The 13,492-nt window shown below is 42.4% G+C and overlaps 2 protein-coding genes across 2 annotated transcripts in view; both read left to right on the top strand.

The window, feature by feature from the left end:
* The window catches only part of LOC137192195 (titin-like), a 213,923-nt gene that overhangs the window by 55,771 nt on the left and 144,660 nt on the right, over positions 1-13,492 (top strand). The window contains exon 51 of the mRNA XM_067602711.1: positions 12,457-12,747. Within this exon, the coding sequence (XP_067458812.1) occupies positions 12,457-12,747 (291 nt within the window). The remainder of the gene's footprint in view (positions 1-12,456; positions 12,748-13,492) is intronic.
* On the top strand, positions 4,669-7,465 carry LOC137192199 (contactin-5-like). Its single transcript, XM_067602715.1, has 3 exons — positions 4,669-6,207; positions 6,299-6,580; positions 6,724-7,465. Exons 1-3 carry the CDS (start codon positions 5,958-5,960, stop codon positions 7,038-7,040), a joined length of 849 nt encoding a protein of 282 aa, XP_067458816.1. The 5' UTR covers positions 4,669-5,957; the 3' UTR covers positions 7,041-7,465.

The raw sequence follows: 13,492 nt of genomic DNA, 5'->3' as shown, positions 1-13,492 counted from the left end.
ATCATTTCCTTATCCCAGAGCCAGCAAGTATTTTAGAACATGCAAAGTCCATCAGTGTCACCCAGGGCGACCCGGCCAGGCTGGAATGCAGATTCACAGGCACCAAGCCGCTCAAATCCAGATGGATGAAGGCAGGAGAGGAGCTGACCTCAGGCCAGAGATACAAAGTACAGAGCACAGACACCAGCTCTGTGCTCAGGATTATTAAAACGGAGAAAAGAGATAGTGGTGAATACACCTTTGAGGTTTCAAACGAATCTGGGTGCAGTTCTTGTGAGACAGCAGTTACTGTGTTAGGTCAGTTTAACCGGAACGTTTTTATCTTTCATGAGATCTTCTTTTCAGTTTTACTGCTACAACCAACTTAATGCTGTTTCTGCACTAATAGATCAGATAATTAAACCAAGTTTCACAAGAGAACTGAAGGAGACAGAAGGTGTCAAAGGATCTTTTGCTGATCTTGAGTGTCATGTGTCGGGATCCCTGCCAATGGTGATACAGTGGTACAAAGATGACAAAGAGATCCAGACTGACGAGAAATATAAATGCTCATTGTTTGAAAATGTTGCTTTCCTGGAAATCACTCGTCTTGACAGTAAAGACAGCGGCAACTATACCTGCATGGCTAAAAACAAAGCGGGATCTGTCCAGTGCTCTGGGATCTTGCTTGTTAAAGGTTAGAACTGTTGCAGTTTAATGCATAATCACATTGTAAATGTTGTGACTATGATATGATAGAAATGTTGGATTTTGTCCACCAACAGAACCACCATGCATTCTTGAAAAGCCTGAATCCATGAATATTTTGCCTGGCTCAAAGGTTAAGTTTAACGTTCGTGTCTCTGGCACGCCACCGCTGACCATCCAATGGTTTAAAAACAAGAAAGAGATTTTATCTGGTGCCGACTGCTCTGTGATCAAAGACAACACCTCAAGCTCACTGGAGCTCTTCTTTGCCAAAGTCTTCGATTCTGGAGTTTACATCTGTGAAATACAGAATGATGTCGGCTCCACTTCATGCCAGGCAACACTCTTTGTAAAAGGTTAATATTGGTACCTCACCTTTATCAGTTTTACTCACCTTGTAATCACTATACTTTAGTAACTTCTGTGTGCATTTTTTTTCAGAGCCACCCTTTTTTATTGAGAAACCTGAAGGAGTGTCGTTAGTGAAAGTAGGAGACAGTCATGTGTTCAAGTGCAAGGTTGCTGGTACTCCAGAGATCTCTGTGCGTTGGTTCAGAGATGGATCTGAGATTCACCAAAGTGTCAAACACAAGATGTTGTTTTTCAATTCTGTCGCCACCTTAGACATATGTCAAGTTTGTGAAAATGACAGCGGGAAATACTTCTGTGAAGCCAGCAACGAAGCAGGCACAGAGAGTTGCACTGTTGAGCTGGAAGTTAAAGGTTGGTTTTTCTTTACAAGTTTACATTTTGTCAGTATATTGGGTGAGATATTACATCACTAACACAAATCAAGGTTATTTTAATTGATTGATTGATATGACTTGCTTTGTTATTTCAGAGCCTCCTTCGTTTGTTGACGAACTGACGTCTCATGAAATTGTTAAAGGTTCTGCAGCAGTGTTTGCTTGCAAAGTGGCAGGAAGTGCTCCATTTAAGGTCACATGGTTCAAAGATAAAAAGCCAATCAAATCCAGCCAAAAGTATTTTATCGTTGATAGTGAAAATGTCAGCTTGAAAATCCAGAACTGTGAAGTGCAGGATGTCGGTATTTATCAGTGTGTGGTTGCCAATGAGGTTGGAAGCTGCTCTGGCTCAGCAGCCTTATCAATGAAAGGTTGGTTTTCCTGATGCTTGTACATTACACTGATATTCATTAGGCATACACCCCTGGACACTGTCTGGTTTTACTATGATGTCTTTTCTTTGTATTAGTCCCTCCGACGTTTATTAAGAAGATAGAAAATGTGTCCACTATTTGGGGAGATGTTGCAGTCTTTTCCTGCAGAGTGGAAGGTTCTCCCCCTCTTTCTGTACAATGGCAAAAAGATGAGAACTGGATCTCAGAGGATCCAAAGATTGAGAGAACATTTGAGAACACAGTGGCAACTCTCAGGATTCCTGCCTGTGAGGCAAGTCACAGTGGGAAATACACCTGCCAGGTGGTAAATGAAGCTGGGCAAGACAAATGCTTTGCCACCCTCATAGTGCAAGGTATCTGCTTCATGCACGATTCTTCTGCTTAACTTTATAGCTTGCTATAATGGTGACAACAAGTCCACTCACCTTTTTTTTTTGCCGTTGTAGAACCACCTATGATCCAAGAGAAGCCAGAGGTAGTCAAAGTGACTCATGGAGATCCAGTTAGTCTTGAGTGCAGAGTAGCTGGAACTCCCGAGATCATTATAAGATGGAGCAAAGATGGCAGAGAGCTCCAGTCAAGTAGAAAATATCATGTCTGCTACGAGAACAACCTCAGTAGTCTGAACATTCAGTCCTCTCAGCTGGAAGACAGCGGAGAGTACCTGTTCAAAGCCACAAACTCTGTTGGAACCTGTAGTTGTAAAGTCATGCTGGTTGTTTTAGGTTCGTAAGATACTCTACAACTCTTCTTAGAACATATTTTGGCACATTTGTAAGTTGTGGAATTGCATTTATTTATCTCTGTCTCTAATGATCTTTTGATAATGTTTTAAACAGAAGAGGTCATTCCTCCAACATTCATGAGGAAATTAACGAACATACAAGCAATTATGGGTTCAGTGGTTACAATGGAGTGCAAAGTGGCTGGTTCTCTTCCAATATCAGTTGAATGGAGCAAAGGGAAACAAAAGCTCACCAAAAGCTCCAAATATAAATTCCTGCACATTGACAACACTGTCTCGCTTGAGTTACAACTGACTGAGAGTACTGATACAGGAGAGTATTCCTGTAAAGTTACCAACAAAGCAGGCAGCAGTGTATGCTGTGGAGTTCTTACAGCTAAAGGTTAGCATTCAAACAACATTGTGTTGCTTCAGCTTCAACTTATTATTTATGTATTGTAATATTTTTTTCTGTGTGGGTTTTAGTGCCACCAACATTTGTAGCTGAGCCTGAGTCTCAGGCTGTTGTTCCAAAGTCTACTGTACTCTTCAGAAGTGTCTTTGAAGGAACACCTCCATTTACAGTGAAATGGTTCAAGGATGACATCGAACTAATCACTGGGCCATTGTGTATGATTAGACTTGAGGAATATTCCTCCTCTGTAGAGCTTCACTCAGTCGGGACTCTGCAAAGTGGGATTTATTCTTGCCAAGTTAGCAATGAAGCAGGCGCAGTGAAAAGTACAGCGGAGCTGTTGGTGAAAGGTTGGACTGTTCTTTTTTTGTCCACTACCACCGTCATCACCACTCAATTAATTCCATCTTTTTTCTCCATTTTCACAGCTCCTCTTTCTTCATTTTCATTTTTTTCCACCTTACCATCTCTTTTCTTTTCAGATATATCTACGTTGTCTTCAAAAGTCACCTGTCCGCATACTCCATTTGTCAAATTCATGCTCAGGTGTTACTTTATGCCGATGATAGTAACTTGATCTTTTTTTGACTTTGCAGAACCTCCTCAGTTTGTCCTGAAACTGCCTCCAAATACCTTTGTGAAGCAGTGTGAAGGACACCGTCTTGAATGCAAGGCCACCAGCTCACGTTCACTGAATATTTGCTGGTACAAAAATGACCAAAAGATAACCGATGGAGGAAACTATAAAACAATGTTTGTTGACTCGACTGCATACCTGCAGCTGCGCAGCACAAGGTTTGAGGATAACGGAGTCTACACCTGTGAGGCTCATAATGATGCTGGCAGTGTAAGCTGCAGCACCATTCTCACGGTTCAAGGTCAGCTATCGAACATATATCTTGGCTACGAGTTGTTGTTTTGTGGATTTTATTCCCCTCTGAACTCCAGTAGCATGAAAAAGAAGGAATGTAAAATCCCCGTTTCGACATTATGTCTTGAGTTTGACCTTTTTATCTAAAAACTTCAGCATGGAATCCAACAGCAGCGCTGTCTGTTTCAGTCTGAAACATCAGTATCGAATAGCATGAGTCCGAGTGGTACCTCTTTTTTAGAGAAATGGTTTTCCCTATTTTTGATGGAATGACTCCAGTGTACCCCTGACCTCCCTTTTCCATGTTAATCCCTCTGGTCTCGATATGATATGACCTACCCCCTATCAGAGCATGAATGTAAGCAAGTGTTTCCATTCTCTCACTAATGCTCTTAGTTTTTTCTGACAACATCTGGATGGATTCCTCTGGCATGGACTGAACATGAGCATGACCTTCAACAAGAATTTCCTTCCTATGGAACTATCCAACTGAACTGCTTGCAGTGAAGACTTGCTTGTCTGAGACTGTTACTTCTGTTGATTTATCTTGATATATTTTCCAGAGTCCCCATCCTTTATTAAAACTCCAAACCCAGTGGAGGCCATTTATGGGAAAGATGCCAGCCTGCACTGTGAGCTGTATGGCTCTACACCTTTCCAGATTAACTGGTACAAAGACAAAAGGCCACTTAAGGAGAGCAGGAAATATAAGATGGTCAGTGAGGGCAGTTCTGCCTCACTTCACATAATGAAACTGGAGCATGACGATGCTGGTCTTTATGAGTGCAGGGTTTCAAACAATGTAGGAAGTGAATCCTGCCGCACTACCATTAGCCTAAAAGGTTAGTCACAGAATCAGTGGTCATTTCATCAAAGATTAGCCCTGTTGTGATTACCTCCCCTAACCTCTAATCTTTCCATCACTATTCAGAGCAACCAGTGTTTGTCAAGAAACTGGTCGACCAGTCTGTGAGAGTCGGTCAACAGCTGACATTGACAGCCACAGTGAAAGGCTCTGAGCCTTTGACTGTGTCCTGGGTTCAGGACAAAGATCACATTCTCAGAGACGGTGACAATAGAAAGATCACATATGAGAACAGTGTGGTCACCCTTGTAGTGCCCAAGGCTGACTCGACCACAGCTGGTACATACACCTGCCAGCTGAGGAATGACTCTGGAGTTGTGGAGTGTGTCTCCCAAGTGACGGTTCTAGGTTTGTACAACTCCAGACTTTATTACATTACAGCTAGTGACAGTGTAAGGATTCGTTCAGCTTAATATCTTCTTCCCCAAATTTCTAGAACCCGCGGCCATTGTGGATAGCCCCGAGACTTTGAACGTGAAGTCAGGAGAGACTGCAACTCTTGAAGTCACAGTATCTGGCTCACCAGAGCTAAAAACTAAGTGGTTCAAGGATAACAAAGCTCTCTCTGCTGGCGCCAAGTATCAGATGTCCTTCTCAAAGAAGGTTGCCACCCTGAAGATTCGGTCCGCTGATAAATCAGACGCAGGAGAATACAAGCTAGAGGTTACAAACCATGTAGGGGCAGCCTCTTGTAAAACCAAGCTCTCTGTCTCAGGTTGGTGGTCAATGCGTACATGCAAGCTTTCTTATTATCTTTTATCCTTTTAATTATCATTTAGCTCAGAAATACTTTATAACTTGTTGTTTTTTTGACAATAGATAAGTTGATTCCACCGAGTTTCGTAAGGAAGCTGAGAAACACTCACCTTGTTGTGGCAAAACCAGGTGAGATGGAGTGTAGGGTCTCTGGCTCTGCTCCTTTAACAATTTCCTGGTTCCACAATGGACAGGAGATCAAGAAGGGCCCAAACTATGATATTAGCTGCTCTGATAATAACTGCAAACTGAGACTTCCAACAATCAAGATGTCAGATTCCGGCAAATACACATGCAAAGCTGTAAATGCTGCAGGAGCCAGTGAGACGAGTGCTTCAATGAATGTGACAGGTCAGTAGATGTGCGAATAAAGTCACAAACAGAAAAGAAGAGTTTTCTTTAGCACAGGATCAGGCCAATTTCAGAAAGTTAGATTATCTGACAACCCATCTTTTTTATTTGAAACCAGAACCTCCATCTTTTGTGGAAACACCTGAGATGAGGGAAACGTTGCCCGGCAAAAACGTGTCTTTCTCGGCTAAAGTGAAAGGCAGTGTCCCCCTGAAAGTCAAATGGTTCAGGGGAGCCAAGGAAATGCAGCATGGAAGAGGCTGCGAGATCACCCTGAAGGATGATGTCACCACTTTGGTGCTTCACAGAGTAGAAAAATCCCATGCTGGAGAGTACACCTGCCAGATCATTAATGAAGCAGGGAAGGAAAACTGCCCAGTTTACCTGTTTGTTAAAGGTTTGTTAGCATGATCACTTATCTTTTTTAACCATCTGTGCACTTCCAAAAGCGAGTGTCATGTAACTGATCATGGAATTACCTCTCTCAGAACCAGTCCACTTTGTGAAGAAGCTGAAGGACATTTCTTCTGAAAAGGGCAAGCCTCTGAGGCTTGAGGTCACATTCGCTGGAACTCCCAGGATAAATGTGACCTGGAAGAAGGACGGTAAACTCATCTGGGCTTCATATCAGTACAATGTGACCACCACAGACACTTCTTGCATTCTGGAGGTTCTTAACTCTGACAGGATGGAAGCAGCCGGTAGATACTCTTGTGAAGTTGACAACGGAGTCGGAAATGACATTTGCAACGCGCAAGTGTCAATTCTAGGTATTAAAATGTGCAATTTATTGTGCTTAGTTATGTAGTTTCATTTGTAATAATTCATTACCATCAATTCCTTCTCCCATTTGCACATCCACAAGTCAACGTCTGTAGTTACACTAAATCCTCATCATCATCTTTCACTTTAGAACGACCATACTTTGTTGAAAAGATGGAGCCAGTGGAGGTAACTATGGGCGATGCGGTTACCCTGCAATGCCATATTACGGGAACTCCTGACATCACCGTAACTTGGTTTAAAGCTGATGGAAAGCTGCGCAAGTCCAATACTTGCTCAATGGACTTTGCAAATGGTGTCGCCACTTTGAAATTGATCAAAACGACCAAGTTCGATCACGGCGAATACATCTGCAAGGCAGAAAACCGGGTCGGTTCAGCCTCCGCCAACTGTAATGTGACGGTGAAAGGTGATGCTCGATTTCCATACTTATTTTCGCTATGTTAATGAATTTTGCATCGGGTTATAAAGATACATTTTGTTCAACTGATTTGTTCATTGACAGTGGAAGGCCTTTATCTTTCCCAAAGCAGTTTCCAACAGTCAGTAGACCTGTTATAAATGTAACATTATTGGATCTTCTCCCTCAGAGGTCCTTCTGCAAAATATGCAACTCTTGGCAAAATACTAATTTAGCTCTTTTGTAGTAGCTCTCTCATTTTTTTTTAATAAAGTAACATTTCAGCAATAATAGTAAAATTGGCTTTAACATAGAGGCATACAAATGCATGGCTACATAACAATGGGCACATTTCTAACATCAGCATTGCTTCTCTCAGAACCTGTGCGCTTTATCAAGAAGCTGGAGGACACTGCTTTCATAGTCGGTCAACCGCTGAAACTAGTCTGTGTATACACCGGAAGCCAGAGGGTCTACGTCACGTGGAAAAAGGACGGCAAGCTGATTTGGGCCTCTTATCAGTATAATGTTAAAACTACTGATTCAACCTGCACTCTGGAGGTCCTCAACAGTGACAGGCCTGAGGCAGCTGGAACATACTCTTGTGAAATTTCCAACGGAGCTGGAACTGACGTCTGCCAAGCTTGTGTCAGCCTAGGTAAAGTCACAAAGTCTAAAATCTTAAACACACCAAATGCTTTTCATTCATCAACTAACTGTGTAAACAACAGAGGCCTTCTGTTGTTGATTAGTAGCCACAGTAGGTTGTTGTAGCCATCTAGCACTACAGAATGATCTCAGTTAGATCAGATTACTGCATGATCTCCATTATTTGCCTGCTAGCATAACATAATTTCACCAACATGCAACTAACCCAAATATTACTACTCTCAGAGCCAGCACGCTTCATGAAGAAGCTGGAAGACACATATTTCAGACTCCGTGAACCTTTGACCCTCAAGTGCATGTACACTGGTAGCCAGAGAGTGTATGTGACCTGGAAGAAGGACGGCAAACTAATCTGGGCATCATACAAGTACAATGTCAAGACCACTGATGATACCTGCATCTTGGAGGTCCTCAACAGTGACCGAGAAGAGGCTGTTGGAAGATACACATGTGAAATTTCTAACGCTGAAGGAACCGATATCTGCCATGCTAATGTCAGACTAGGTAAACCACTTTAGCAGCTCATTGCATTAATTCATTGCATTGATTAAAATATGCACTTCCATACCATAGCATATAACCATCTTGTTTGAAAGGCTAAATACCACAGCTTACATTATCTAACACCACCATTGCTAATTGATCTCTTAGAACCTGTTGGCTTTGTGCGAAAATTGAGAAACACCTTCTATAAAATCGGCCACCCTTTGACGCTGGAGTGCACATTCACTGGCAGTCAGAGGATTTATGTCAGCTGGATGAAGGATGGAAAACCCATCTGGGCGTCGTACAAATACAACGTCACAACTACCAACTTCTCCAGCACCCTGGAAGTTCTCAACAGTGACAGGCGGGAAGCTGTTGGGAAATACTCATGTGAGATTTCCAATTCAGAGGGCACTGATATCTGCCATGCTGTGGTTAAGATAGGTAAACCCACTATCAAATGCACCTCATCTTCTCACCATCATTATGTTCGGCTACTTTATTTCAGTTAATTTGTTCAGCTAAATTCAACAAATTCTATAATTCAATAGCAAATCCCAAGCAGAACAATCCTGTCACATCATCATGCATTTGCTTGCTGTAACATAAAAATAATGCAACTAACATCACCATTGCTTCCTGTAGAACCTGTGCGCTTTGTAAAAGAGCTGGAAGACACCACTTTCAGACTCGGACAGCCCCTGTCACTGTACTGCGCTTACAGTGCCAGTCCCAGGGTCTATGTGAGCTGGCGAAAGGACGGCAAACCAATCTGGGCCTCCTACAAATACAACGTAAAGACCACAGATAATGCGTGTGTCTTGGAGATCCTCAACAGTGATCGGTTAGAAGCAGCAGGGAGATACTCCTGCGAAATTTCTAACTCTGAAAACTCTGCTATCTGCTGTGCACAGGTCCAACTAGGTAAAACATTAAACATGAATGTTCATGCTTAAGGCTCATTATTTTCGTTTTTTATGTTTTACAACTAGTTTTTTGGTTTCTTTGTATTTGGAGACATCTCAAGACAAGCCCTGCAAATTAGCTGTTATTTGACATTAGTCTCGTCTCTCTAAATTCTACACTGTTGCATATACTCTATGCACTACTGTATAGTCTATACTATAAAGATAACAGAAATACATTTTTATATTGACTATGATACTTAAAAACTTGAAAGGGTTAACATCAGATAATAAAAATACCATTAGCAGCACATACTTCTTTAGTTTAACCTTTCTTTCAAATCTCTTGCTTTCTTTCTGTTTTTCTCTTAGTAAATGAAAGCACATTCTGGTTTGACCTCACCACCAGAGTTCACTTTGAACTGCAGTGCACATTAACTTTTTGATGCACAGGAACATAAAAATAAAAAGGTTTAAATTGGTATTTTTTGCTGAGAATCATTAACATCTGGAAATAATGAGCCTATAATAGTTTTACTGATCACAATTATAGGTTACTTGCTAACTTTATTTCCCATAATCTCACTCATCTTAACTAACAAATCACTTGCTTCTCCTAGAACCTGTGCGGTTTGTAAAAAAGCTGGAAGACACAACCTTTAGGGTCGGCCAGCCTCTGAGGCTTCAGGTCACGTACACAGGCAGCCAGTATGTGTACGTGAGCTGGACAAAAGATGGCAAACCAATATGGGCTTCGTATAAGTACAACGTCAAGACCACAGACAACTCCTGTGTCTTGGAGATTCTCAACAGTGACAAAGAAGAAGCTGCTGGGAAATATTCATGTGAAATATCCAATGCTAGTAGCTCTGCTATCTGCCACTCTCATGTCAGACTAGGTAATTTCCCCCTAACATACGCATTTACTGATTTGCTAGCAGTTCAAGCGACTTGACATGACTAACACCGCTGTTGCTTCTCTCAGAACCCCTGCGCTTTGTGAAAAAGCTAGAAGACACATCATTCCATCTGGGCAATCCACTGAGTCTAGCGTGCACGTACACCGGCAGTCAGCGAGTGTATGTGAGCTGGATGAAGGACGGCAAGCCAATCTGGGCTTCATACAAATACAACGTCAAAACCACCGATTCCTCATGCGTTTTGGAAGTCCTCAATAGTGACAGAGAAGAAGCAGCTGGCATCTATTCTTGTCAAGTTTCTAACGCAGAAGGTTCTGCCATCTGTGACGCTCACGTCTTTTGTAAAACTGCTAAGAAAGGTATAACCTCCATGACTCACCACAGCATTCTTACATCGCATTCACTAACGCTCTATTATTTTCTAATATATAGCTACAATTGAGCAAAAGTGTCATCCTACTCCCAGACTAGCTTCTGTCCCACTTGCTTGCACTACATGGTTGTCAAAAAGGGTTTTTTCCATCGGTCTATGAAAAAGAGATTTTTTGGTTCATATTCAAAACCTCTGAGTTAAATAAAACTATTGAGTAGTAGGCAGATGTGTCTACACATTTGGTTTGCACAGCCCATGTGTACCTTAGCCTGCATGTAGACAATCCACACACTGGAGGATAGAAAATAAAATGTACGTCATGCAGACCCTTACGGCAATACGGATGTGGAAAGTATTAATTGCACTTAACATAATAGGGTACCGGGGGATCTGGTGACCAAAGGTACAGGTCATGTACAACTTCTCCAGCCTGTGTTCCCGCTACCTGGGCAGGAGCTTCAGATGGAAAACGGCTAATAACTAAATCTGGAGCAAAGCTTTGATTGTAGTCATGTGCTCAGAAAGACAAATGGAAAAAAGCTTCTTTGAGTAAATACATTGTGCAACGGAGGCTAGTGGAGCACAAGCTGGCCTGGAAGTAGGGTGGGACTTGCATACTGCACATAATTCAATCAAAGATAATTGAATTTCATCTTTGAATTATAATTACGGATTCAAGTTTGAATTGTAATTATAACTGCTGCTTGCTCACCATCACCTTTGCCTCTAACAACCATCACTGCTTCCTCACAGAACCGGTGCGCTTCGTCAGGAAGCTGGAAAACACCACGTTCAGAATCGGTGAACCGCTGACACTTCGAGTTGCGTACACCGGTAGCCAAAGAGTGAACGTGAACTGGAGGAAAGATGGGAGGCCGATCTGGGCCTCATATCAGTACAATGTCAAGACCACAGATTGCAGCTGTGTGCTGGAAGTCCTCAACAGTGACAGAGAAGAGGCGCATGGAAGATACACTTGCGAAATTTCCAACACCGAAGGCTCCGATATCTGCCATGCTTATGTCAGACTAGGTAATACTAACCAGCAATGCAGCGCTTGTAGTTCTCTCATCATTCATTTCATGCATGAGGTGAATCATTCCAACAGGTAACTACTAATGCCACTCACATAGCTTTTCTTTTTCACCTGTAACATTCCTTACTTTCACATAGAGGTAAAGCTTCCTCCACTCACATAGCCTCTCTTTCTACGCATGGAGACACCCATGGATTCCTCCGGATACTGCGCAATCACATAGTCCTTCGTCCTCCACATGTAAAGATCAGTTGTTTCTGTGACTGATTTCAACATTGCTTCTCTCAGAACCCGTGCGATTTGTCAAGAAACTGGAGGACGTCTCCCATGAACTGGGCAAACCTTTAAGGCTCGAGTGCACCTACACTGGCAGCCAGAGGGTCTACGTAACATGGAAGAAGGACGACAAGCTGATCTGGGCTTCTTACCAGTACAATGTCAAAACCACAGACTCCTCCTGCGTTCTTGAGGTCCTCAACAGCGACAGAGCCGCAGCAGCAGGAAAATACACTTGCGAAATTTCCAATGCCGAAGGAACTGACACCTGTCATGCTCATGTTAAAATAGGTAACGCATTAACCATCACATTTCCTTCCAACTCTCCTCATTCCTCACATGTGGTTGTAGCTACTAATGCTAACTTCCAGTGTAGTTGTGTTTCCTGTGCTTGTTGGTAACAAGAAGGGATTTCGTAACATCTAAAAGGTCCTGGATTATGTTGTTGATGTGTTTAGGGTTGGCTGGTCCTGATTGATAGGTTTGGAAAGAAAAGGATTTTATAATGGCTCAGTGGTCCCTGAGAGCATGTTTTTCTGTTATTATGGTTGGGTCAGGCATGATTGTTTACTTGAAAAGGAGACTCAAAGGCAGGTAGTATTTTGTTCATAAGGTGAATATTCTATATTTGTTTACATCTGTGTTGCAGGTTGTTTTTATGTCGTCTTACTTGCTGTGCCTCTCTGTTTACCCTAATACTGTGGAAAAGGCCCGGTGGCCTGGTGAATGATACTCAGATTTGAATTTCAAACCATCACAACATGGCCTGATTGTCTTCACCTTTTCCCTCACTAACAGAGCACACAGTCCCTCCAAAGTTCACCAAGAAGCCCTCTGAGACCATGATGGATTCAGCGGGTAAGTTGGTGAAGATAGAGGGTCGGGTTTCTGGCTCCCAGCCACTGCACGTCACATGGTACAAGGACAACAATGAAATCCATGGCTCTGACAAATACGATGTCAGCTTCAAGAACAACTTGGCCATGCTGAGCATCAGAGACTCTGCCACCTCTGACGGTGGAGTCTACACCTGCGAGGCCTCCAACGAAGCTGGCAAAGCTTCATGTCGGGTTTCTCTCACCATCTCAGGTATGAGTTCATTGTTTGACATTTTCATCATCAAAATGGGGTTCATGTTTATGTCTCATCTGTTCCCCAGAAGCCCAAGGACCCAATCCAACTGGAGTCTCAGATCCATACTATCTAGTTCACCTTGGCTCAGCTGCTCTATCTTAAATAGATCTGTGTGTAATTTGTATCTAAGCCATCAGGAGCTCAGAACAGTCTGATATGAGCAACAAATGCTGCATCTTTAGACAGCCAGTCAGAACACAGAAAATAACTTCTTTAAATATATATTTTCATCAGGTCAGTGCATAAAGGCTGCTGTGACCAGGCCCTTAGACGTGGTGTCTCTTTATTTTTAAGTGTTGCATTTCACCCAGAAGGCAGTCATTTTGGCAACTGAGTTTTCCCCCCAAGTTAGCTAGGAAGTTTTCAATACAGTTCAGGTCCGTGAATATTTCCTGGGTGATTCAGAGCCTCTTCAAACTACCTGGAGGCAGAACAAAAACGAACACTGACGACTGTACACATTCTGGATTCAGGTCCAGATGTTTTCCTCTGAGTCTGCTCCAGCAGGGCTTTGTGTTTATCTTTTCTTTTATTTAATGGATATGTTCATCTCAGATTCAGGTAAGATAATGACAGGTGTTTTTAGGATGAAGCACAAAAACATCTTAGTCTTGTTTACCTCGAGGTTGTTGCCAGATTCTGCAGAAGAGGGTCTAATGTTCCTGCCATCATGCTGCCCTTTCGAAAACAAATATCTGTA

Source organism: Thunnus thynnus, chromosome 11 (assembly GCF_963924715.1).
Source record: "Thunnus thynnus chromosome 11, fThuThy2.1, whole genome shotgun sequence".
Taxonomy (NCBI): domain Eukaryota; kingdom Metazoa; phylum Chordata; class Actinopteri; order Scombriformes; family Scombridae; genus Thunnus; species Thunnus thynnus.
The sequence above is the reverse complement of the archived record's forward strand: the minus strand, read 5'-3'. Positions and strand labels throughout refer to the sequence as shown.